Source organism: Portunus trituberculatus, chromosome 43, assembly GCF_017591435.1.
Source record: "Portunus trituberculatus isolate SZX2019 chromosome 43, ASM1759143v1, whole genome shotgun sequence".
NCBI classification, from domain to species: Eukaryota; Metazoa; Arthropoda; class Malacostraca; order Decapoda; family Portunidae; genus Portunus; species Portunus trituberculatus.
In genome coordinates, this window is record NC_059297.1 from 6,666,671 (window position 1) to 6,691,670 (window position 25,000).

At 44.2% G+C, this 25,000-nt stretch overlaps 1 protein-coding gene across 1 annotated transcript in view; it reads left to right on the forward strand.

The window, feature by feature from the left end:
- The window catches only part of LOC123518061 (rho GTPase-activating protein 100F-like), a 295,924-nt gene that overhangs the window by 81,409 nt on the left and 189,515 nt on the right, over positions 1–25,000 (forward strand). Inside the window, exon 2 of the mRNA XM_045278629.1 lies at positions 24,543–24,644. Within this exon, the coding sequence (XP_045134564.1) occupies positions 24,561–24,644 (84 nt within the window). The 5' untranslated portion in view covers positions 24,543–24,560. The remainder of the gene's footprint in view (positions 1–24,542; positions 24,645–25,000) is intronic.

Consider the following 25,000-nt stretch of genomic DNA (forward strand, 5'->3'; position numbering starts at 1 on the left):
TTCCTCGTATGGTTAGGTTTATTACGTAATCTTGGAACCATTTTAGTTAATCGACGCTGTATTCTTTCTAATTTTTCAATGTCTTTCTTATAATAGGGTGATCAAAATTGTACGTTATATTCAAGGTGCGGGCGTACGACCGAATTATATAAAGTTAATATTATCTCTTCCGTTTTGAATGTGAATGATCTTCCGATAAAGCCGACTAATTTATTTGCGATTTTCACAACTTCGGTGCATTGATTACTTTGAGGTCAGCCGATATTACAACGCCAAGATCTTTTTCTCTCTGTACGCTCTTTATGGAAGCATTCCCCATTGTGTAGTTCGCTCGTGGGTTACTATTTCCAATATGTAGAACATGACATTTGTCAAAATTGAAATTCATCAGCCAGCCAGGAGGAGGAGGAGGAGGAGGAGGAGGAGGAGGAGGAGGAGGAGGGGGCTTGAAGGGAGAGGAAGAAGAGGAGAAGGAAGAGACAAACACCCTGAGAAGAGGCTTAAACCAATCGGAATTAACCCAAAACTTTTTTCACACTTTATTTCCGAGCAATGATCAGCTGGCTTGTGTGTGTGTGTGTGTGTGTGTGTGTGTGTGTGTGTGTGTGTGTGTGTGTGTGTGTGTGTGTGTGTGTGTGTGATTAAACCCGAGACTTGGGCAGCATACAAACCATTTCTTTCATTAACGACACACACACACACACACACACACACACACACACACACACACACACACACACACACACACACACACACACACACACACACACACACACAGTAAAGGTGGCTGTGTCATAGAAAAAATGAGTGTTTATCGCTGCACACTTTAACTTTGGCTTTATCACACACAGTACGTGGTGTGGGTTTCTGGAAGTTGTGCTAGGGGGTGGGTAGGCAGCTGTGAGAGGCAGGGGTGGGGGACTGTGAGAGGGCTATGGGCTGTGATAGGAAGAGTAAGCAGGATACTGTAATGCTGTAATGTTGTGTGCTGTGTGTTAATCCAACGCTGCTCTCTCTCTCTCTCTCTCTCTCTCTCTCTCTCTCTCTCTCTCTCTCTCTCTCTCTCTCTCTCTCTCTCTTCACACCTGAGCATAATACACGCTCGTCAAATCTCTCTTAGTCATGTTTATCTCTTCCTTATGTATAGATTTTTATATACTAGCTATCTGTAACAGTTACTAGTGTGGTGTGGTGATGTTTGAAGTTTTATTTACTTATAGGGCTTAATATTTTTTTATATAAGAGAGACAGACAATTAACAGACCTTTGTTCCCCCTGAATTTGTTTTTTTCCCTTGGGTCATTCTCCCTTGTACTGTACATAAATAATGGCTGATGGGAAGTAGGAATAATTGAGTGATTTTTGGGATTAATGTTGACTGATAGTGACGATGGTGATGATGATGATGATGATGCTAGTGATGGTGGTGATGGTGGTGGTGATGACGTAAAGTGTACTGTAACTTTCACTTTATTCTACATTCCTCACGTGTTTAATACTGCTGTTTATCCGCTCCAATACCGGGACACATTTTTACCTTGAGATTTGTGTACGATTAGGCCATTTTACTAGCATTAGGAAGGGTCTATAGAGGTCAAAAGATTCATGGCAACAGTTTTCACTATTTCAATCCTTTACATAAGTGTCTGAAGCTGTATAAAATCACCAAATAGTAAGCACAATGAAGATGGAAACGCCTCATGGTACTGAAAAGGTTAAAACGGACAATCACATGAGACCTAACAGGCTTAGTGCTGCTTGCTCTTCTCTTGTGTTCCTTTGTGTGGCATTTGCTGCTTCCTGAACAAGAGTGCTTAATCTCACGTATGTAATGTTTCTTCTACTGCTCGGTCTTCCTTTGTGTGCCTTTGTAATCTATGTAGTGCGCATCGTGGGGCATTGTAAGGATGTTCTTGATTAACCTAACCTCGTATGTCTTGTTTCATTCACCATCCTCGTGGCAAGAGTTTTAGCTGCTCAGTCATCAAGGAAAAAGGGTAACATGATAGTGGTTTTATTTGTATACATAACCCGTCTAGGGACACAAGTGAAGATGATTAGGCGACGCAAGTGTTCGTTGGCCTGTAGTTCATAATATTGCGACTGGTTTTCACTCTTCTATGCGAGTACGCCAGACGTTAGGTATATAAGTGTATGAGTTAAATAGGTGTATGTAACTCAGTGTTATAAACCTTGACTCTCTCTCTCTCTCTCTCTCTCTCTCTCTCTCTCTCTCTCTCTCTCTCTCTCTCTCTCTCTCTCTCTCTCTCTCTCTCTCTCTCTCTCTCTCTCTCTTCATACGTGTTGATGTGAAGATTCCTGGAGGCAACGTGACCGATCCTAGGGTGAAGGAAACCGAGAAGAAAGTAGGAAAGGGAAGAAAAAGTGAGGGAAAGAGTAAAAGATAGGAGAATGTAAATATGTGATCAAGAAAAGAATTCGGGAAAGAGAGAGAGAGAGAGAGAGAGAGAGAGAGAGAGAGAGAGAGAGAGAGAGAGAGAGAGAGAGAGAGAGAGAGAGAGAGAGAGAGAGAGAGAGAGAGAGAGAGCATAAAGATAAAGAAAATACATGATGAAAAAAAATGCACAGAAAAAGAGTGAAGGACGTGAAGTGAAGGACTGCTGAAGGAGAATTAATTGACAAGAAAACGTGATGAAGGAAGGAAGGAAGTTGTGTGATCGTTGTGACGGAAGGAAGAGGAGGAGGAGAAGGAGGAGAAGGTGGTGATGGTGGTGGTAGTGGTGGTGATGGTGATGGTGGTGGTGGAGGAACAGAAGTAAGATAAGAAAAGCAAAATTCTTATTATTCCTTGATTTCTTCGTCGATTATTAATGATCTGATCCTTCCAGGTAATGCATTGACATCCGCACGTACTCAGAATATTGTACCTGAGTGTGTGTGTGTGTGTGTGTGTGTGTGTGTGTGTGTGTGTGTGTGTGTGTGTGTGTGTGTGTGTAGCTCTGTATGTCAACTGTATGTGTTTAGTTTTCATTCCTTCATTGTTTTTCAGTGGTATTCTTTCATTTCTTTCTATCTTTATGCATTGTTTAACGTGTAACAATAATTTATAGTCTTTAAACCCTAAAAAAAGAAAAAATGATAATAAAACAGACAAAACAATAAATGGAAACGGACGAAGGAGAAAAGGATGAATAAAACACAAGAAAACAAGACGAAAGATGAAAACAGGTGACAGGAATACCCAAGGCTTGTATTCTCAAACACTTTTACGCTTCCCCTCCACTATTTCAAAAGCCTTATTTAAATTGACACGAGTTTTTAAGGTGTTTTTTACAGTTTTAGAGGGAGATTGACAAGATTTCTACATTATTAACAGGAGAAACACTCTTCAAATCCCCGCTAGTCATCTCTGGGGCCCTTGAAAATACTCGTGGTAAGAGGACAAAGCGTTTTTTTTAATACAGGACTAAAACCTACCACAGTACCAATTCTGTTCCTTCTATTTCACCTTTTCTCCTTTTTTTTTCCACCCTTTCCCTCTTCTTCTTGCTCTCTCCTTGTTACATCTACCATCCTTTAATATTCCCCCTTTAACACCTCCTCGTCGCTGCGCCTTTAGTGTAACCGTTCAGTCTTCGGAAAGGCGTCTCGTTACTGGCATAGTGGCAGTGCTCGTGTTGCTGAGGCGTCGACAACAATACCCACTGCACACTGGAAATATTAACGCCACGTAGTATTAGAGCGCTCTGCATTTACCTTACGTGCGTTGCTGGTGGACAGATACATTTGGTGCGAATCAATAAAGCAAACTCTATAGTACCATATTGATATTGTTCAGTGGGGTGTTGCGTTACAGAGAGAGAGAGAGAGAGAGAGAGAGAGAGAGAGAGAGAGAGAGAGAGAGAGAGAGAGAGAGAGAGAGAGAGAGAGAGAGAGAGAGAGAGAGAGAGAGAGAGAGAGCTTGAGACAGGAATTAAGAAAGGAAAACACATTAAAGAGAGAGAGAGTAGGCCAGAGAGAGAGAGAGAGAGAGAGAGAGAGAGAGAGAGAGAGAGAGAGACCAGTAGGTAGATGTAGCAGCAGGTGATGAGACAGGCAGGTAGAAAGGTAGGCAGGCTGGCAGGAAGGGCGGGGCTGTGTGTGTGTGTGTGTGTGTGTGTGTGTGTGTGTGTGTGTGTGTGTGTGTGTGTGTGGAACGCCGGGACAAATGGGGGGTGGGGCAGGGTATGGGGCTGGTGTCGAGCTGGGGGATAGGAAAGGAGAACGGGACTGTGGCTGGGAGAGTAAGACGGAGAGAGAGAGAGAGAGAGAGAGAGAGAGAGAGAGAGAGAGAGAGAGAGAGAGAGAGAGAGAGAGAGAGAGAGAGAGAGAGAGAGAGAGAGAGAGAGAGAGAGAGAGAGAGAGAGAGAGAGAGAGAGAGAGAGAGAGAGAGAGAGAGAGAGAGAGAGAGAGAGAGAGAGAGAGAGAGAGAGAGAGAGAGAGAGAGAGAGAGAGAGAGAGAGAGAGAGAGAGAGAAGCAGGTTAGAGAGAGAGAGAGAGAGAGAGAGAGAGAGAGAGAGAGAGAGAGAGATTTGTAGCTTGAGACAGGAATTAAGAAAAGAAAACAGAAAAAAAAGAAAAAAAAAAGGCCAGAGAGAAAGAGAGAGTAGGGGCCGCCATGGTACAGTGGAACCATGCGTGCTTTGGGGTCCGAAGAGTCTCCAAGCGCACGAGTTCGATTCCTGTCCACGGTCCGAGTGTAGGTTGGGCTTTCTCACTCGGGGCAACGGTTTCCTAGCGGGTGGGCTTTCAGATAGGAGGTACCCCGAAAAGTATCCCCTTTAGCCCACAAATTCCCGTGAAAAGCCCACATGGTATAAATAAAGAGAGATAGAGAGAGAGAGAGAGAGAGAGAGAGACCAGTGGAGGGAGTAAGAGCGCCTGGCTACAGCACTTAGGATAACACGGGATTAAACCAACGAGTCTCTGTGCTCATTTAATTGTCTAAATGTGTCCAACGAGACGAGGGTAAAGGCGGTGTCACACTAGTACTTTTTCCGTCGATTAATGTGATTTCCGTCTAGTTTTCAGCGTTCCGCATGAACTTATCGCATGAATTTGTCAGACGACAGGGATCGTTTCCGTCTGCAAATTTTCCGCCTTTGTTTACATAACAAGACCAAGACCACAAGACTTGCCGCGTCTCCTCAATCTGCTTCTACGTGCATTGCTTCTACCACTGACCATGAACGCATCCATGCACGCTTTTTGGCTTGTTTAGCTAGTCTAAGTTTCGTAATACACAGTATTACGCTCAGAGCAGCGTGGCCTCCATGTTTGTGTTTACATTGTGTTGGCGGGAAGTGACGACGGAAAGTGACGACGAAACACCGTTTGTGTGTGACAGGCAGCAGCCAAAATATTGTCGATTTTCTGAAAAAGTAAATGGAAAAAGTGCTAGTGACACCGCCTTAACAGGCGGTAGTTGGCGTGTTGGACGAGGCTGGGGAGACACACACACAGAGAGAGAGAGAGAGAGAGAGAGAGAGAGAGAGAGAGAGAGAGAGAGAGAGAGAGAGAGAGAGAGAGAGAGAGAGAGAGAGAGAGAGAGAGAGAGAGAGAGAGAGAGAGAGAGAGAGAGAGAGAGAGAGAGAGAGAGAGAGAGAGAGAGAGAGAGAGAGAGAGAGAGAGAGAGAGAGAGAGAGAGAGAGAGAGAGAGAGAGAGAGAGAGAGGGAGGGAGGAGTGAATTAGGACCCTAGGGATGAGGTGTTTGAGGGGAGAGGTCGAAGCAAACGTAGTACTCTCTCTCTCTCTCTCTCTCTCTCTCTCTCTCTCTCTCTCTCTCTCTCTCTCTCTCTCTCTCTCTCTCTCTCTCTCTCTACAGCAAGGGGGCGTGGCTGTTTCTACCTGAGATCTAGGAAACCGGCGGAGGAGGAGGAGGAGGAGGAAGAAGAGGAGGAGGAGGAGGAGAAGAGACATTAGAGAAGGTAGGGAGGTTAGGGGAAGGGAAGGCAAAGCTCAGGTGTTAGCAATTAGAAGGGTAGGAAGGTGACACATGGATGAGCTAACTAAGATAGAGAGAGAGAGAGAGAGAGAGAAAGAGAGAGAGAGAGAGAGATAGAGAGAGAGAGTAAACTGTGGGAAAATATGAAACGACATTGTATTTTATGATGATGACCTTGTGTGAGAGAGAGAGAGAGAGAGAGAGAGAGAGAGAGAGAGAGAGAGAGAGAGAGAGAGAGAGAGAGAGAGAGAGAGAGAGAGAGAGAGAGAGAGAATTATCACTTCTTGAGGGAAAAATGAAGAAAGCAAGAAAATAAATATCAAAATAGGTAAAGAAACTGAGAAAACTGACGAATTCATCTTTAAGGAACAGAAGGAAGAAAAGAGGAAACATTATTTTCGAGTTTGGGACATCCAGAAATAGAAATAGATCCTCACGAGATGGAAATAAAAAGTAAAACAAGGAAAAAATGTCCAAGAGGAGGAGGAGGAAGAGGAGGAGGAGGAGGAGGAGGAGGAGGTGGAGGAGGAGGAGGAGGAAAAAAAGTTATAATTACAGTTTTGGGAACTTCGAAAAGGGAGAGAAAAAAAAAAAAGGAGGAAGTTGAATTTCTCTTAAATCAGAATTCTGACATGAAGGAAACAGACTCAAGTGGGATTCTTTTTATGAGAGAGAGAGAGAGAGAGAGAGAGAGAGAGAGAGAGAGAGAGAGAGAGAGAGAGAGACAAAAATACATAATATGACAAAGAAAAAAGTATGTATGAGAAAGAACGAAAAAAAAAATATATAAGGCTATAAAAAGGAAGAAAAACTTACATGATCGCTAAAAAAACAGACTAAACCAGCGGAAGAGGCAAAAAGAAGGATAAAACACAGGAAATACAACCCGGGAAAGGAGAGGAGAGAAGGAGAGAAGGAGAGAAGGAAAGTGGAGGACAATACAGAAAAAAAAAAGAAACGAGGAAATGACTCACCACCACCACCACCACCACCACCACCACTGCTGCCGCTGCTGCTGGTGCTGGTGCTGGTGCTGGTGCTGGTGGTACACACAAGGCGAGACTGAACGCCATAACGCTCGCAGCGCCATTATCAGAGAGAGAGAGAGAGAGAGAGAGAGAGAGAGAGAGCAGGGAACGAAGAGAGCAAGAGAGAGAGAGAGAGAGAGAGAGAGAGAGAGAGAGAGAGAGAGAGAGAGAGAGAGAGAGAGAGAGAGAGAGAGAGAGAGAGAGAGAGAGAGAGAGAGAGAGAGAGAGAGAGAGAGAGAGAGAGAGAGAGAGAGAGAGAGAGAGAGAGAGAGAGAGAGATGAGAGTACGAGGAAAAAGAGAGCAAAGAGAGTAGCCATGCAGAGCCCTGGACAGACAGCCAGCTAGGGTCAGGTGGACTGGGAGGAGGAGGAGAGAGGAGGAGGAGGAGGAGGAGGAGGAGGAGGAGGAGGAGGAGGAGGAGGAGGAGATGGTGGTGGAGGAAAAGGTGGAGGAGAAGGTGGAGGTGTACGCTGAGAAGGACCGATGAAATTACTGTGTGTGTGTGTGTGTGTGTGTGTGTGTGTTATGACCCCAGAGAAGCCTGACTGGGTACCCACAGGGAGCTGAGGGCACCTGTCACTGATTAGGTTAAATCACTCTTATTAAATACAAAAATTAAGATAAAGTAGTCAAGAGTGATCAGGCTTCAATGCAACGGTTCTTAACGCAAAAGGCTTTTCAAGGGTGTAACAGAACTGAAAAAATAATAATAAGGAAAGATTAAGAAAAGGAATTTAAATCCTTAACATAATTTATTAACAAAAATAAGCAAAGGTCACTTAACAGCAAACAAAATTAAACTTAAGGCCCGTGGATAGTTAAAAGTATGGTAATCACATCCAAATAGAGAAAATAATAGCAATTACAAAAATATAATACCTCAAAAATATAATAAATCAGGTAAATAAGTTTAGCCTAACTGCTTAATACTGAAATAAGTCACCCACGAGGTATCAGCACACCCACAGCTCAATACCACACACACAAAAGAAATAACTCATCAACACCAAGAAATATAATGATTAAGCTACTTAAGGGTGAAAAAGTATTATATGAGACCACAAAAATTAAATAAATAAGTACAACACTTAATAGAGTCAATAAGTAAATAATTACACCACACACTTGCCCTCCCTCTGGCTGGTACACACAATAATAAGTAAATCACCACAAATATTATGACTGCTAGGTAATATAACCACAATAACCCCTAAAATCTCTCTTGGCTATACACAAAATGGCCGACAGCGTCTCCTGCGCTGGACAAAGATAAATCACCAAATATACCGGGTTAGCACACAAAACACCAAAATATTCACACGTCACTAAACACAGTGACTGAATAAGTGCCAAGGAGAACATCCTTGCAGAATCAGGAAATAAGAATTATACTCAGCCCAACAACAGAGAAATAAACGAGGGGAGCGGAGAGCGGCGGTCACAGGTGCTAGCCCCCAGGCACACTCAGTCTCAGTGTGGGCTGAGTCACTGAGTGTGAGTGGTGTCGGTTCACAACTTCAGATGCCTTTGTCCCGAGGGGAAAACATTACGTCACATGATGTAATCTGAGCACCCATTGGCTAACACTCTTTAAAGCTGCCAGAGGGTGTGATCACAAGACGCTTAGAGTGGGCCCGGCACGATCGCCTTCCCTCTCACAAAGACAATAACAAACATAGGTCACGACACTCTCTAGAAACTGCGACGGGCAGCCGCTTACACACAAACGCATAGAAATACATTAATACAATAAATATATACGAATCACGAAATACTAATATAACATACAATAAAATGATAAATGGGTAAATATTACATACATAAGAAAGACCGTCCTCAGAGCATTGCAAATATATACACGACGAAAGATATTACTATCAGGCCGCCATCACAACTTAAGCTAAAATACAATACAATTATTAAATATCTGACGGTCGTAACAGTGTGTGTGTGTGTGTGTGTGTGTTACGCCTCGCAGTACAACGCCAGGGTAGGTTTTTCTTCCTTCCTGCACCGGCTCGCCAGGGTGGCAGGAGTAGCCCCGCTTGTAGACCACACTCCTTGCTGCTGCCAACCTGCGCCCACCTGCAGCTTATTTATTGCTTAGGTTTTTCGCTACAAATCGTATTTCCTTCCAGCAACACACACACACACACACTCTCTTTCTCTCTCTCTCTCTCTCTCTCTCTCTCTCTCTCTCTCTCTCTCTCTCTCTCTCTCTCTCTCTGATTTTACATAGAAGAAAATATTATAGAACAATTGTTTTTTTAAATCAAATGATGCAATAGAAGAAGTAAATTAGTGTACAAAATGTGAGAAACAGAGAGAAAGTCAGCAGAAGAATTTGTTGTACGGAGCAGAGTAAGAAGACAGAAACAATAGCAGGGAAGCGTCGATAGAAAGGCAAAGCTTCTCGAACTACACCTGACTTGACCTGACACACACACACACACACACACACACACACACACACACACACACACACACACACACACACACACACACACATTATCGTGAAATAAAAGTAAGTCCATGATGTTCAACCGTATTTTTTCTTTTTATCATTTAAAAGTAATGCATAATATTGAAAAGTAAAATTCACTCTTTCAAAACTCAGAACAATTTCCAGACTTTACACAGCTAGTTATTGTTAGTTAGTCAGTTTAGTAGAGTGAAAGCAGCTTAAAAATAATCCCTCGTTGCACTCTTACTATAATTACATCTTTACCTCTTTTCCTCACCTAGAAATAGCTCAGTTTATGGCTAAATTTGGACATTATCCTGGTACTGAACTGCTGGAGAGGAAAAGCAAGAGTATAATCCCACCACATTAAATATAACTGTATATCTAACTCTACTCTAATGAACAATGCACTAGTGTTGTCAAAATTTGGAAAGTGTAGCAGTGAACAAACAGGTGGATGGGAAAGTATCTAATGCCTTCTACGAGTATTTTCAAGGTGAAGAGTGGGAAGGGAAGGTGACAGCATTATTCATCAGTGCGGTAGCTGCTTCGGCCCCTCAGGTGGCGTCCCGAAGGTCCATTAATGCAAAGCTCCTCGGCATGTCAGGAAAACTACGAGGGTGCTGAGGAGGAGGTGAAAAGGAATGGAAAGGCAGATTTGGAGAGGGAGGTGAAACAGGAGGAATAGATGATGATGATGATGATGAGGAAGAGGAGGAGGGGGAGGGGGAGCAGGAGGAGGAGGAGGAGAAGGAGGAGGAGGAAGAGAAGGAGAAGTAGGGGTAGGAGAAGGAGAAACATACGGAGACATAAAGGAAGGGGATTTAATATTTGTGTTTAGTAAAGTATTGTCTGTTGAGGTGTGACGAAGTTATCTGCCTTGCTGACACCGTACACACACACACACACACACACTCTCTCTCTCTCTCTCTCTCTCTCTCTCTCTCTCTCTCTCTCTCTCTCTCTCTCTCTCAATACATTACGCTTCATCGATGTATTGTACCTATTACCGATTTTCACCGCACCACCACCACCACCACCACCACCACCACCACCACCACCACCACCACCACCACCACCACCACCACTCCTTTCCTTCCACTCCCCATCACTCTCATCACCTTCCCTTTGCTCTTTCCCTTTGTCACTTCTACCTTTACAACAACCTTCCCCTTCCTTCTCTCTCTCTCTCTCTCTCTCTCTCTCTCTCTCTCTCTCTCTCTCTCTCTCACCATAACTTTCTTTTCCTTTCTTTTCCCCTTTTTATCACCGGTTTTCGTTTATTTTCTTTTCCCTTGTTTGTAGGACTTCTCTGTTCCTTTTCCCATCATCGCTATATTCAGAGTAATGTTTTTTTTTTTTCCCTTTTTCCTCTTTTTCCTTTTCCGTTTCTTTTCTTCTCATTCTTCTTTTCTTACCATTATGTTCTCAGCAGTATTCATTGTTCCTCTTATTTCTTCTCCTTCCTCCTCTTGCTACTCTTCTTCTTACCTTTCCACTTCTCTCCCTCTTCTTCTTCTTCTTCACTTTTACCGTTTTTGTTTCCACCATTCTATTCAAAGTAATTCTCCTTTTCTTTCTTATTCTTCGGTTTTCTGCTTTTTGTCCCAATGTTCTCTCTTCCGGCACCACCACCACCACCACCACCACCACCACTACCGATTATTTCACCCAGTTTCTTTTGTGGTACATTTCCAACATTCACCGTGTTTACCGCTGAATTATTAACACCCAGCACAGGTTCCCGGCCACTTCCATTCACCAAGGCGCCATTAATAACGGGACTATTTATATTTCATTTCTCCCCCGCCGTACGTCACTCCGTCACTCTCGTACCGCGGGTCGATGGCAACACTGTGTAGAATGTAAGTGCTGGTGGTGATGGTGGTGGTGGTGGTCGGGGTGGTGGTAGTGGTGGTATAGTGGTGGTCATGGTGGTCATGGTGGTGGTTTGATGTCAGAAAGTTGCTCCAAGAAGTGATGGTAAAGAATTAAAGTGTTTGTCTTTATTTATTTGTATTTAATTTTATTGTGTTGTTTTTACTACTAAGTGTAATCTTCAATTTGTGTATGGGTTTTTTTTTTTTTTTTTTTTTTTTGTTGTTGTTGTTGTTATACTTTTTTTCAATCGCTGTTTTCATTTTTTTTTTTTATTTCCTGTCATCTTTTCTATTCGTGTTATTTTCATGTTTTGTTTTGTTTTTTTGCCATGATTTGTTCCCTTTTTACTCTCCGTTTATAACTGAATCTTCCTTTTATCTTGTGTTGTTTGCATTTTACCAATTGTTTATCACTTCTATCTGTTATGTATTCTATAATTGTCATTGCTGTTCTTTTCATAATGTCCAGGCTTATCATATAATATTCACCATCAATCTATCTCATTTTTTTTCATTCCCATCTCTGTATAATACTCACCATTAGTCTATCTTTTTTTTCATTCCTATCTCTACATAATACTCAACATTAGTCTATCTCTATTTTTTATTCATATCTCTGTTTGAATTTTACTCTCAAAAAGTCACATCATCAGTTTCGATCGCTTGAGAGAGACATTAGACTGACTTGTTATTTTTGTGCACCAGAACAAAATCATTTCCTCCATTTGTTTGTGTTCTGTTTTTTTTTTTTTATCATTATTATTATCATTATTCATATTCTTTTATGGAGAAATCCTCAAGCTTTGAATTTGCTTATGTACTCATGCAGTATTCAAAAGAAACGTTCATTCATAGCAGAGTGGAAGTGTGGAGTGGTGTTTAGTGACCTTATACGAGTTACGTGGAAGGAGAGAAAGGCCTTGCTACCTCTCTCTCTCTCTCTCTCTGTGTGTGTGTGTGTGTGTGTGTGTGTGTGTGTGTGTGTGTGTTACAAGAGATCCATAATTTCCGTACTTCACAACACAAGATTAGCGAGTGAGTGATGGTGAAGAAGTAGTGTGTCAAGTGTAGGGCTTTCGTGAATTCCCTTTATCTTTCCTATGTAATATCAGAACATGTAAACGTAAGGGAAGCTGCAGCAAGAAGCCAGAAGACCTACACGTGGCAGGCCATTCATTAAACACGCGTACCCGTTATACAATACAGACGTAGTTACTATCCCTATTCATAATTTCATCTTATTTTCTTTTAAAGCTCACCATTGACTTGGTACTGACAACCTGAGCACTGATTCTTGTCTAATTCGGTCATCTATTACTTCGTTGGAGAAAATTTATGTCTAACTATATATTAATGTATATCATTGTTGAGATCCTAACAGACTTCTCTAATCTCACTAAAGCCTCGTTCTTTATCATGTCCTTATCATGTAGATCCCTCTATCAGTTTTTGCTAATATTGAGTTGTATGTGTCTTTCCGTGCGTTCATCAAATCTAAGTCTGTCTACAGGGAGTTTGTATCAGAATCCAACTCGATCAAAGCTACCTATCTTCGTGTCGTTTACAAATTTAGTAATATTGCTAATAATTTCATAATCTAAATCCTCAATATATATTAAAAACAATAGCGGTCGTAAAGCTGATCTGTGTGACACCATACTAATTACTTGTTGGCACTTGGATTTGGTGCCACTAACTGTAACCGCGTTGCCTGCCACATAACCACAAGTAGTCTAGACAAGAACTGTCCAGCCATTCTCATGCGCATAACTTTACACAGGACTATTGGTTATGGTACCTTTTTTCCTTGTTACGTAACGTCAATGTATATTGCGTCACTTGTACAAACAACCCTTTTTGTCACCATCAGCTTCGTGAGCGGCACCGCCCACAAGATGGTCAAGGTACCATTCCAGATCAATCAAAGAGGGATGGTGGAAAAGCCTTTCTGACACTGGCCCAGATCTTCCCCGTCTTCCTCCCTCCTGCACCACCCCCCAACCTCTCCTCCCCAGCTGCGAACCCAGTCATGCAGTGCACCTTCTCGCCAGAACAGTACGCGCCTAGTCAAGTCAGGCTTCAGTTCATGGAGCAAAATGAATACAGATATGAACCCATGGCGGATCCCAAGGAGTGGCTGCTGCCCTCAAGCAGCATTCCCCTCTACGTGACCATCAGAGAGGCCACAACTACCTCTCTAACTCCGTCCCGACCACTACAAAACTAACGATGTCACAAAGGACACTGAGACAAACAACTCACGGGACGGGACGCCAAGAGCAGGAGCTTAAAGGACACAAACTAACCATGCCACAAAGGACAGCGAGACTAACAACGCTGCTGAGACGGGCAAAATGGCCATTGCCATAACAGTGTGCCTGACACCGTGGTTCACCCTGACCAGGAAAACAAACCAAATAGGTACGATGCACAGAAGTGAAACTGAAAAGACAAGAAGCGAGAAGGAACGCCAGATTTGTGACCATCCAGTGATTTCATATTTCTCCAGGAATTTCTTCACAACCTCTCTTCCTTTATTTCCTTCACACCATTCCAAGCTGGAGAGAAGGAAATATTCAAAAGTCCCGTGACTGTCAGGGAGTGCAAAATATTAGCGATAAGACCAACAGGAAGGTAAAAGTGCACACCATTCACTACAAATCAGTCAATCGGAAGTTGGCACTCAGTACGTGGGGGTGTGGACTGAAGTGTTTGGAGAGGGCACAGAATATCAGCAAGAGGCGAGGGAAAGGGAAAGTTTTCCTCAATCACTGCTTGGTAGCTCTGAAGAAGTTGAGAGTTGTTGTGTGCGACATTGGAATGAAGTGTTTGGAATTAAGAAAGCCACACAAAACATGTAGGTTTACAGCCGACAGAAGACACTGAAATTGACAACATCAGGGCAGACACAGAGGTTAACAAGGCTGCAGAAAGTACAGCGATTGAGTTAACAGTAAGTAGAATACATGATGATTGACAGAGCTACAGACTAGTCATTGCAAATCAGTCCATCGAAAGCTGGCTTGGCTTTCGTTATATGCTGATGTGGACTGTGTCTGGTAGAGGTGGAGATGAGCCAGACACAAAGCTGTGTAAACTGCTGCGTTCTGGAGCAGAGCTTGTAATGACATGACTCGGAATGATCAACAAAGGAGACACTTTCCATTCCATTGCTATTCATCAAGTGTGTGCCTTCGAACACGTGCCAGGAACACACTTGCTTCTCACACTGACAAAGGAGACCACTCAGGCACTTCTCGACTCAAGAAACATAAAAAGATTAGACGAATATATCAGTGTTGAAAACTAGTGTTGAAGAGGGCCAGGGCGGACTCCTAAGTGTTCCAGTGCTCATCTATTTTTTTTAAGTTGATTTAGAATCCATGCATCCTCCCTCCTTCCTGCGCGCGGTGCACTCAAAATATTTTGTAATTTTCGCAAGTTTATTTTCTTTTAAGCTCCTTTCTATTGCGTTATCAATTAGTTTTGTAAGTTTGTTTTAAAGCACAAGTTGTGAATTTTCCATGTCAATTTCTTTTATCAAGCAGTTTTTATTTTCCAGAGATAACGGTCGCTTATTTGACACCACGAAATGATTTATGACTTTCGTAAGACTGTTTAATCAATGCAACTTTACATGATACAATAAAAAAAAACTTGCAGTGAACACTCAGGCCTCCTAACTGTCTCTTATGAAATTGTAAAGAGTACTCAACTTTGGCGACCATCACGCGATGCTGCCACGCAGAAGAGAATGTGATGAACGCCAAGTGATGAATCTTTGCCATCCTCCTCCTCCTCCTCCTCCTCCTCCTCCTCCATCACCTATTCGTTTAGCCAGTCAATATTGTCACCCGTCCGCCCTTTGCCGTCCATTCCATTTCGAGGAGAAAGGGGAGGAGGAGGAGGAGTAGGAAGAGGAGGAGGAGGAGGAGAAGGAGAAGGAATAGTAAAAGGAGACGGAGAGGAACAGAGTAGTATCCTGTCCCTTGAAGTACCTGGCAGCAACTACTAACATCTTATCCACACACACACACACACACACACACACACACACACACACACACTGTCACACACACTGTCACACACACACAGGAGGAGGATTGGAATAATGAGCGTCCTTACTTAACAATCAGCTTTATCTGCATCGCGTGCGTGGAGACTCGTGGACCTTCATCAGGCGGGAGGGAATACCTGAGTGGGTTTTATTAGTACTCATTCACTTGCTTCATTATTTTTACGAGAGTTCTTTACGGGAGGTTGTATTTGGTAGGCGTGCGTGGCCGTATAGTGATGCCCACGATTGTCCTTGATTCTGTGTTGTGCGAAGGGATAACTTTCAGGTCTTGAGTGATTGGTGATTTGACGCTTGTGATGTGATCTCTCTCTCTCTCTCTCTCTCTCTCTCTCTCTCTCTCTCTCTCTCTCGCTCGCTCTCGCTCTCGCTCTCGCTCTCTCTCTCCGTTGCTTGTCTGTGGGTTTGCTGCGGAGAATATGTCCTTCTCATGAACACACATAACCTCCTTCATAACGCGTTTCCATATTAATTCTGCTTCCTATTTGATTATTTTATACAGTTTCAGAAACTCATGTGTGGGATTGAAATAATGAAGACTGTGGCCATTAATCTTTTGACCTCTATAGATCCTTCCTAATCATACTTAAAACTCAAGGTAAAAATGTGTCTCAGTATTGAAAGGGTTAAGATTGTTTCCCTAATGGTTCTTCTCTATGGCTCTTCCGAAATATATTTTGATTATGATTTTTCCTAGAGTCAAAGGTTTTCTTCAGAGATTGTCCCTGTAAATAAGATTTTCTCAAGATTGTTCTTTTAAATTAACATTTCTTTGATTATGTTTCTCTAAACTCACTTTTGTGAAGACTTTCTTTAAACGCGCTATTTCAAGTTTCCTCATTTTTTTCTGGTTAATATTGTTCCCCTAGACACACTTTTTGTTAATATCATTGCTTTGGTAAACTGGAAGACGTCAGATAGTTGTGAGCTTATACCAGATTTTTCCTTTTTCTTTCATCGTGAAGATTGGGATTTCGTTACCAAATGTATGGTTGTGTAGTGAATCAGGTTAACTTTCTATCAAATGAAGCACAAACGGCAGCAGACACTCATGTCCATACGATATTATTTGTGATATTATATAAGTTGAATCTTTCAATACATAAAGGAAGAGTTGAATGTAAAATGAAACACGGTGAGATAAAGGAATTCATGGTAGGTTTAGAGCATTGAATTTTTGACATGGTCTTTTTTATTGCCTCCGTGTTGTAAAGTACACTGCTGTATAAATATGTAGATCGTTTGTAACACACACAAAGAGAGAGAGAGAGAGAGAGAGAGAGAGAGAGAGAGAGAGAGAGACTGACTACAACACAAGCACGGAAAACACACAACCAGTAATAACAAAACAATCCAGATTCATTTTCCCGAAACTGGAATGAGCCTTCTCTCGGAGCAATTTCAGAAGGACACCCCAAACCCCTGACCCCCTGAAGGCCCTAACCCTGCCTGGCCGCCACTACCACCACCACCACCACTACCACAGTTATCATTATTGTCATTCTCCATTATTATTCGGACATTGCTAGTAATACATCGATTGCCCAGCTGAATAATGAATAAAGTAATATTAATAACGTCCCACGGTTCTGGCTAGCGTGGCCTGGCTTGGTGGGGTGGAGGTACTGAGGGGAAAAGAGATAGAGAAAATAAAATAAAAAAAAAAAGAGGAAGACTTCATGAGGGAGAAAGAGAGGTAGTGAGGTAAGAGGAGGGAAGGAAAGAGAGAGAAAGAGAGAGCGAGAGAGAGAGAGAGAGGGGACAATGGAGACAATAGATGGACAAAGATGGATGGCTAGTAGATAGCGATGGTGGCGGTAGTGGTGGTGATGGTAGTGGTGGTGGTAGTGGTTGGTGAGTGAGAGGGAAAGTCCGAGGAGGCGGTAAGGAATGGCGGTCAGGAATGTGTGGCGGGAAGGATTGTGTTCGTGGGTGAAAGGAGAGGAAAAAGTGCGGTGTTGATGGTGCGGTGTGGTGGAGGTATAGTGGAGGCGGTGATGGTGGTGGTAGTGGTGGTGGTGGTGGTGGTGAAGAGAGGGAAGGCGAGAATGAGGAAGGGGAGGAGGAGGAGGAGGAGCGGCAAAACCAGATTAGGTGAGGATGAAGAGGAAGAGTTGTTGTTGTTGGTGGTGGTGGTGGAAGAAACGAAGGAGTAGGAGGAGGAGGAGGAGGAGGAGGAGGAGTTACTTTGGGAGGGATGGACTAGGGGAGGGGTGGAAGGAGGAAAGGAAGGGAGAGGAGAGGAGGAGGAGGGGGAGGGGGAGGCTAGAGTTTGTTGTGGGGCGATAAGGATAACAGAAGAGGAAGAGAAAACAGAAAGAAGAGAGATGAAAATGTGCAGAGAGGAAACAACAACGAACGTAAAAAGAAAAATAGAGGGGATGAAAAAAGTAAGTGTGGAAATAAAAAAAAGAAAAAGTAGAGCAACAAAATAGAAAAAAAAAATTAAAAGAATCACACACACAAAAAAAAAAAAACAGAAAAGCAACGAAAGAGGACGGAAAAATAAAAAACACTGCAGAAAAACGAGGAGTAGAATTCAGAAGATGACAGAGAAGAGAAAAAAGAGAAAGAGACAGCGAACAAGCAAGGGAAACACGACAAAAACGAGGAGGAAATAGGAAGAGAAAGAAAACGAGGAGGAAGAGGACGAGGAAGGAAAAGGAGAGGTGGTGTAGTGAGAAAGCAGACGCAAATACAAGAGACGCCGCGCAGGGAGGGAAAGAGGGAGGCAGGGAGGCAGGGAGGGAGTCAGGGAGGGAGGCAGGGATGGCTGGACTAAAGAGGTGAAGGGCAGGCTAGCACATCCCAAGCTGTCTGAGAACACCTTCCCGCCTTCCCCGAAGAAGAAGGCAGCCGAGCGGGCGGGGAGAGACTGTGCTACTCTGGCAGACAGCGAGGCGACACCACACACACACACACACACACACACACACATACACGTAGACGCACGCAACCTCCGCCCTTCAGACCTGCAGGATGTGATGTCTAGGAGTGGAGAGAGAGAGAGAGAGAGAGAGAGTAGATAGCGGCGTGCGGCACCTCCAACCTCCTCCCGTACTATAACCATTGATCCACGCTGCTGGCTGCCTCACGCTGGCCTCGACGTGTACCCAAGTATCCCCCTTTCGCCCTCTCCCTCCCCCTCTCTCTCTCTCTCTCTCTCTCTCTCTCTCTCTCTCTCTCTCTCTCTCTCTCGTTTCATTATGGTGGTGTTCCTTGGTATTTTTCTTAGTTTTGTGTATTTCATTCTACATTCCTCCTCCTCCTCCTCCTCCTCCTCCTCCTCCTCCTCCTCCTCCTCCTCCTCCTCCTCCTCCTCCTCCTCTTCCCTCTCCTCCTCCTCATCTTTTTCTTCCAGCTAATCCTCCTCTTTCTCCTGATCCTCCTCTTCTTTCTCCTCCTCCTCCCATTTCACTAACTTTGCATTCTTCCCGTTATCCTCACTACTGAAACATTTAACCTCCTCCTCCTCCTCCTCCTCCTCCTCCTCTTCCTCCTCTTCCTCCTCCTCCTCCTCCTCCTCCTCTTTTCTCCCTCTTACCCTTCCCCATCCTCCTTCTCTCTGTCTCTCTCCCTCCTCCTCCTCTTCCTCCTTCTTTTCCTCTTCTTTTCTCCCTCCTACCCCTCCCTCCTCATCATCTGTGTCTCTCTCCTCCTCCTCCTCCTCCTCCTCCTCCTCCTCGCCTCCTCGTCCTACCACAACGCCTAGGAACGTTTCATTACGCAATATATCAACGTCACTTTTATCCCCTTTGAGGCGTTTACCGGGAAGAATAACTTGGGTCGTGGCGGCGGCATCGTCTGGGCTCTCTCACCCGAGCGAACTAATGCTGGTCCAAGGCGATGGTGGTGGTGGTGGTAGTGCTGGTAACGCTGCTGACGGAGAAGTGACACCGCCTTTCTCCTTTAGCCATACGCCCCTATGGTCTATCCTTCGCCTGCTTGCTTGTCTGTAAATACGCGTCCCGTCCCGTTCTTGCGTCTTTGGTGTTGGTGTTGTGGTGGTGGTGGTGGTTGTTGTGGTGGTTGTGGTGGTTGTGTTGGTGTTTTTTTTTTTTTTTTAGGAGATTTGAATGAAAGGTATTTGTATGTTTTTTTGTTTTTGTTTTTATACTTGGTTTTGCGTCTGCTTGCGTCCCTAATCTCTCTCTCTCTCTCTCTCTCTCTCTCTCTCTCTCTCTCTCTCTCTCTCTCTCTCTCTCTCTCTCTCTCTCTCTCCAAAACACTCCAAAAGAATCCTCGTAAAACTCCACAAAATGTAAAAAAGGGATCATCGGCTCTTATTTCGCTCAAGTGGGGACGGGGACACTCAGCTGGAATGAATCAAGGACGCGAGGAACATCACCATGCACTCTGTCTCTTAAATACCATCGGTTAGTGCTGGATGAGCCGCTGCTTCTCCTTTCATGCAGCTCTCAGGTGGTGGCATTGCGGGCGTGGCGAAACTGTAGTAATACGAGTAATAGTAGTAGTAGTAGTAGTAGTAGTTTGTAGTAATGGTGGTGGTGGTGGTAATGGTGGTGGTCTGCGTAATGTGGTAAATATGCAGGTTAGCGTGTGTGTGGTGTGGCGTGGATGGTGCGGTGATGCAGTGCAGTGTGGTGTGGTTTGGTGGTGGCTGGGTGGGAGCTGGTGGCTGGCTGGTGATGTGGTGGAGAGCGGCGGGGTGTGTCAGGGATGGTGGTCTTTGGGGGTGTGGCCGCGACGCGTCGGTCTCGCTATGAATGACATTCTTCATTACCAGGCACAAGTCCGCCGCGCAGGTGACTGACTGCCGCCCTGACGCTGCCGCTCACACTCACACACTCACTCACACTCTACGTCTCTCTCTCCAGGCCCCACGCCAATGAGCCTGTAGTTATCTCTCTCTCTCTCTCTCTCTCTCTCTCTCTCTCTCTCTCTCTTTAATTTTCTAGCTCCGTATTCAGGCATCTTTTATCTTAACATAGCCGAGCACCTCCCTAGTGACGCTCTAACGCTAACTTGATGTCTCCACGCAGGCTTCCCGTCCCCGCGATAAGGGGATGCGTGAGTGCTAGGATTTCGTAGTGTCGCCTTGAATGGCCTGGCGGCGTTGTGGTCTGGAGACTCCCACCGCTCTGGCAAAATGCCTCACTCCTCTTGTTGACTTTACCTTAATTATGCGAGGAGGAAAACAAACATCTGGTGCCGTTCGGTCTGATCTGACGCAGGCCACGCAGGCGTCAGTCAGGAGAGTGCCGAAGAGAAGGATTAAACGGAGGAGGAAATTTGAACTTATCACTTTTTGCAGGGAAGAATTTCTCCTGATAATTGGTTTTCATTAGTACGAGTCAATTCCGTTTTCATTCGTCTCAATCCCGGGCTCAGTCTCTCAATTATGGAAGATTACTGCTTGCTTTCTGTCAAGGCCGTGTTGTCTGCAGCGTCTAGATGAGGCCTCGGCATTGTTGGGCTGCGTCTAACACACCACTTGTCTCCTTCCCTTCTGTCAACGGTACACAAACCCTCGTTTTGTGTCTCCTTGCACGTCTAGTCCCCACCCCTAATCCAGTGTAGGCTGTCTGAGGCAAGTGTGGTCGGCGTCTAGGAGTGAAGGTAGTATAGAGATAGGACTGTGCGCACGTAAAACACCTACTACCTACTTTATGGTCGTCGGCAGGTAGTCTTAAAGGTGAGCTTCGTGGCGACGGTGCAGTTACCAAGTTCTCTAATTAGGGGCGAGAATTCCTTAGCAGTTGCAACTCGGCGCTGCTCAGCTCGCGGGCTTGTTGGCGTCCTCGTGAAGCCAGATGCTCCTCAGCCTGGGTTTGAGCGACGGTGATGAGGCTTTAACTCCCAAATGTTGAATGCTGCTACTGTGTTACCTCGCTGCATTCACACATTCTATTTACTCGTACCTTCTATTGATTGTTTTTATCTATGGACTTCTGTCATGTATTTAGCGTGTGGCTGAGGAGGAACTCATTTCAACAACAATAACAACAACAACTTATTTTTCTTCTACTACTACTACTACTACTACTACTCCTTTTCCTCCTCCTGCTTTTCCTTCTCCTTCTCCTTCTTCCTCTCCTCTTCCTCCTCCTCTTCCTTCTCCTTCTCTTTCTCCTCCTCCTCCTCCTCCTCCTTTTAATCTTCCTCCTCCTCTTCGTCAATGTCTCAATGTTGATCAAAATGTTTCCTTTGCGTTGGTGAGCTGTGATAAGTGTGTGATCCTGGACCATGTGTTCTTCTCTTTGTTTTCTTTATTCCTTTCTTTTTAGTTATTCAATGGATTCATTTTCTTTTATCTTTTATTATTTGTTTATCTGTCCGTCTATCTACACGTCTATTTTATCTATTTCGTATATCTAATTGTCTATTTATTTCAATCAATTAATCTTTCTATTTATCTCTCTATATCTATCTATCTATCTTTCTATCTATCTATCTATCTATCAATCATTTGTATCTATCTATCTACCTATCTATCTATTTGTCTACTTATCTACACCTATAAATCCCTTCACTGCATATACACACGGTTAGTGAAGTTCTGAAGCTAAAGCATAGAGGAAGGTGAAGGAAGGCGAGGCGAGGCAAGAAGAAGGAAGGCAGTGCAGGACAAAGGGGCGGCAGGCAGTCTGCTGACGCCATGACAACTTGCTCCGGGATGTAGGCGAGTGAGCGTTCTGTGTCACAATAGAGGGAGAACAGTGGATGGAAATTTACGGAGGGAGAATAAGAAGAATAATTTGGTGCGTGGGTAAAAACAGAAGACTAACGAATACTTACGACTTGATTTATTAATTTGTGGTATGTGAGGGTTGTGTTGGTGTATTCATGTGTGTGTGTGTGTGTGTGTGTGTGTGTGTGTGTGTGTGTGTGTGTTGTTGTGGTCTGAAGTAGCATTTTCTCTCAGTCTTAATAAGATTCATTTATTTCTCTGTGACTGGAAACTATTTAGTATTATGGAAATTTGTCCCTTATGTTACAGGACTGTTGACCTTTACTGTACAGAGAACTATATTCTGAAAGCTGTCTGCGCCGCACTTTTAATACATATATTCAAAAGGCTCTACTTGAATATTTTACGGTTGTAGTGAGAGATGAACAAGATTTCCACATGAGTAACAGGAAAACGCTCTTGAGAACACGGATAATCATCTCTGTGACCTTTGAAAATAGTCGTGTTGAGAGAGCATTGAGTTTCAGGGTGCGAGCCAGGGAGCAACACACATACACACACAACCTTGGGGAGAGTGGGGAAGGCAGATTCCTCCACCCACTTACTGCAGGCGCTCCTCTAATGGGATTCGCCATGAGCTTTATTACGGCAATACCTGCTCCCTAGCTACTTTCTGTTTTCTATTTTCGGTAAACGGTTTCATTGTGTCTTGGTAGAGAAGGATTGATTTTTATTTTGACGTGGGTGTGAGAGAAATAGGTCATTGTTCTAGAATGTTGTATGAGAGGTATTGCGTCTCGTGTTGGAGAGCTGTCAACATTCACACACATTCTGTTAATTTCTCTGCTAGTTCCCCTACCCTACATGCCACCAGCCTCTCATCTTATTTTCTCACCCCTGCTTCTCCCAAAAGACAACGTGCTTAACCTGGCCTCTGCATTTTGTGTTGCTGCATAGACAACATTTACATACATTCTGTTCATTGCACCTCTAGTTTCTCAATCTTTTCCTCTGTCAATCGTGTCTCCTCTCCTTCCTCACCCTCATCGCCACTCCTCAAAGGCAAACCCAAGAAATGCAAGTTAGATTTTCAGAGTAAACAAGAATTTTCTCATCCTTTAGTAAGCGATAAAACAGTTCAAGGCGTGACGGCCGTGACATTTAGTGCCTCTCACCATTGCGTCAAACAGACTGTGACGAAACAATTCAGTGAATAAACGACTTTCAGTATTGCAGATTAATACGTGTGTGTGTGTGTGTGTGTGTGTGTGTGTGTGTGTGTGTGTGTGTGTGTGTGTGTGTGTGTGTGTGTGTGTGTGTGTGTGTGTGTGTGTGTGTGTGTGTGTGTGTGTGTGTGTGTGTGTGTGTGTGTGTGTGTGTGTGTGTGTGTGTGTGTAATTCACGTCGGTCGCCTGCTGGTCACCCAGCCAGTCTTCCCCATTACGGAGCGAGCTCAGAGCTCATAAACCGATTTTCGGGTAGGACTGAGACCATAACACACTCCACACACCGGGAAAGCGAGACCACAACCCCTCGAGTTACATCCCGTACCTATTTACTGCTAGGTGAACAGGGACTACACATTAAGAGGCTTGCCCATTTGCCTCGCCGGCTCCGGGACTCGAACCCGGACCCTCTCGAGTGTGAGTCGAGCGTGCTAACCACTACACTACGCGGTGTGTGTGTGTGTGTGTGTGTGTGTGTGTGTGTGTGTGTGTGTGTGTGTGTGTGTGTGTGTCCAGTGACATTCCGAATCGGGAGTCACTTTGCTCTTTGCACTATTTTCTTTGTGTTGGGAAGAGCAGGAAAGGACAAAAAAAAAATGAATGAAATAGAATAGATAAATGAATAATTGAAATGCTTTATTTCTTTTCCCACTGATGACGGCACCGTTTATTGCAAGGTTTAAATATAAAGAAAGCAGTTAATGTTTCTATTCCTGAGTGGGTGCCGAAGGTTAGTTCAAAGCAGGAGCCAGCTGTGCTCCGGGTGCGAATTCCCTCCGGCACACTCAGCCTCTGCTAAAGAAAGAAAGGATTATCGCTCCTCTCGCTGAGAGTCCGCGTTGAGGGTGGCATGGGGATGGCCAGCAAAACACACGCACACACTCTCCTTTCCTTCACTGTTTACCGCACAAACTTTTGCCCACAAAGATTTCCTACCTGGTGCAACTTGTGACAGAGGAAGACCTCCTGTGGTGACCTGCTTCAGGATAAGTCATTTGTGTAATTGTGACCGGCACTATTAAACGGTTTAGGCTCTTAGCAGTGCAACGTTAAGGCTTGTAATATGAATGTTACAGAATTCTTATCAAACTATCTCTCAATATGAAAATACCGTTAAAGTCACCAATAACAAGCAGTAGTCCATGTTAAACATAAGACTATATAAGATACCAGAGTGTGTGAGGATGCATAATTGTGTGTTGTCTATTGAATATACATATATACCTGATTTTCCCCTGTCAAAATGTTAATAACCCCTTCTCTCCCCACAGGTGAGGGCATGCAGGCCGATGGTCCTGGTGGACGGTGGGGCGGTGAGGGATCAGCTGGTGGTCGCGGCCCGCTCAAATATGCTCTGCTGCGGCGGTCGCAAGGTGAGTACACGAGGTCCTCTTCCATGTGTGTGTGTGTGTGTGTGTGTGTGTGTGGTGTGTGGTGTGTGGTGTGTGTGTGTGTGTGTGTGTGTATGTGTCTGTGTGTCGGGAGATTCACCGTCTGAGGGAGGAAAGGAAGGAGGGAGAAAGAGAGAAGGAAAGAAAATAAGAGAACTATTGGAGTAGGAAGGAAGAGATAGCAAGAATCAAGATAAGAAGATTGTGGCAGATGAGCAAAAAAGGATCCAGGAGAGGAAGGAGAGGCTGCGGTAGACGGAAAGGAAAGAGAATGAAAGAGGAAGGCAAGACACTGCATTTGGATGGCAGACAGAGGTGGTGCTGGTCGCAACGTATAA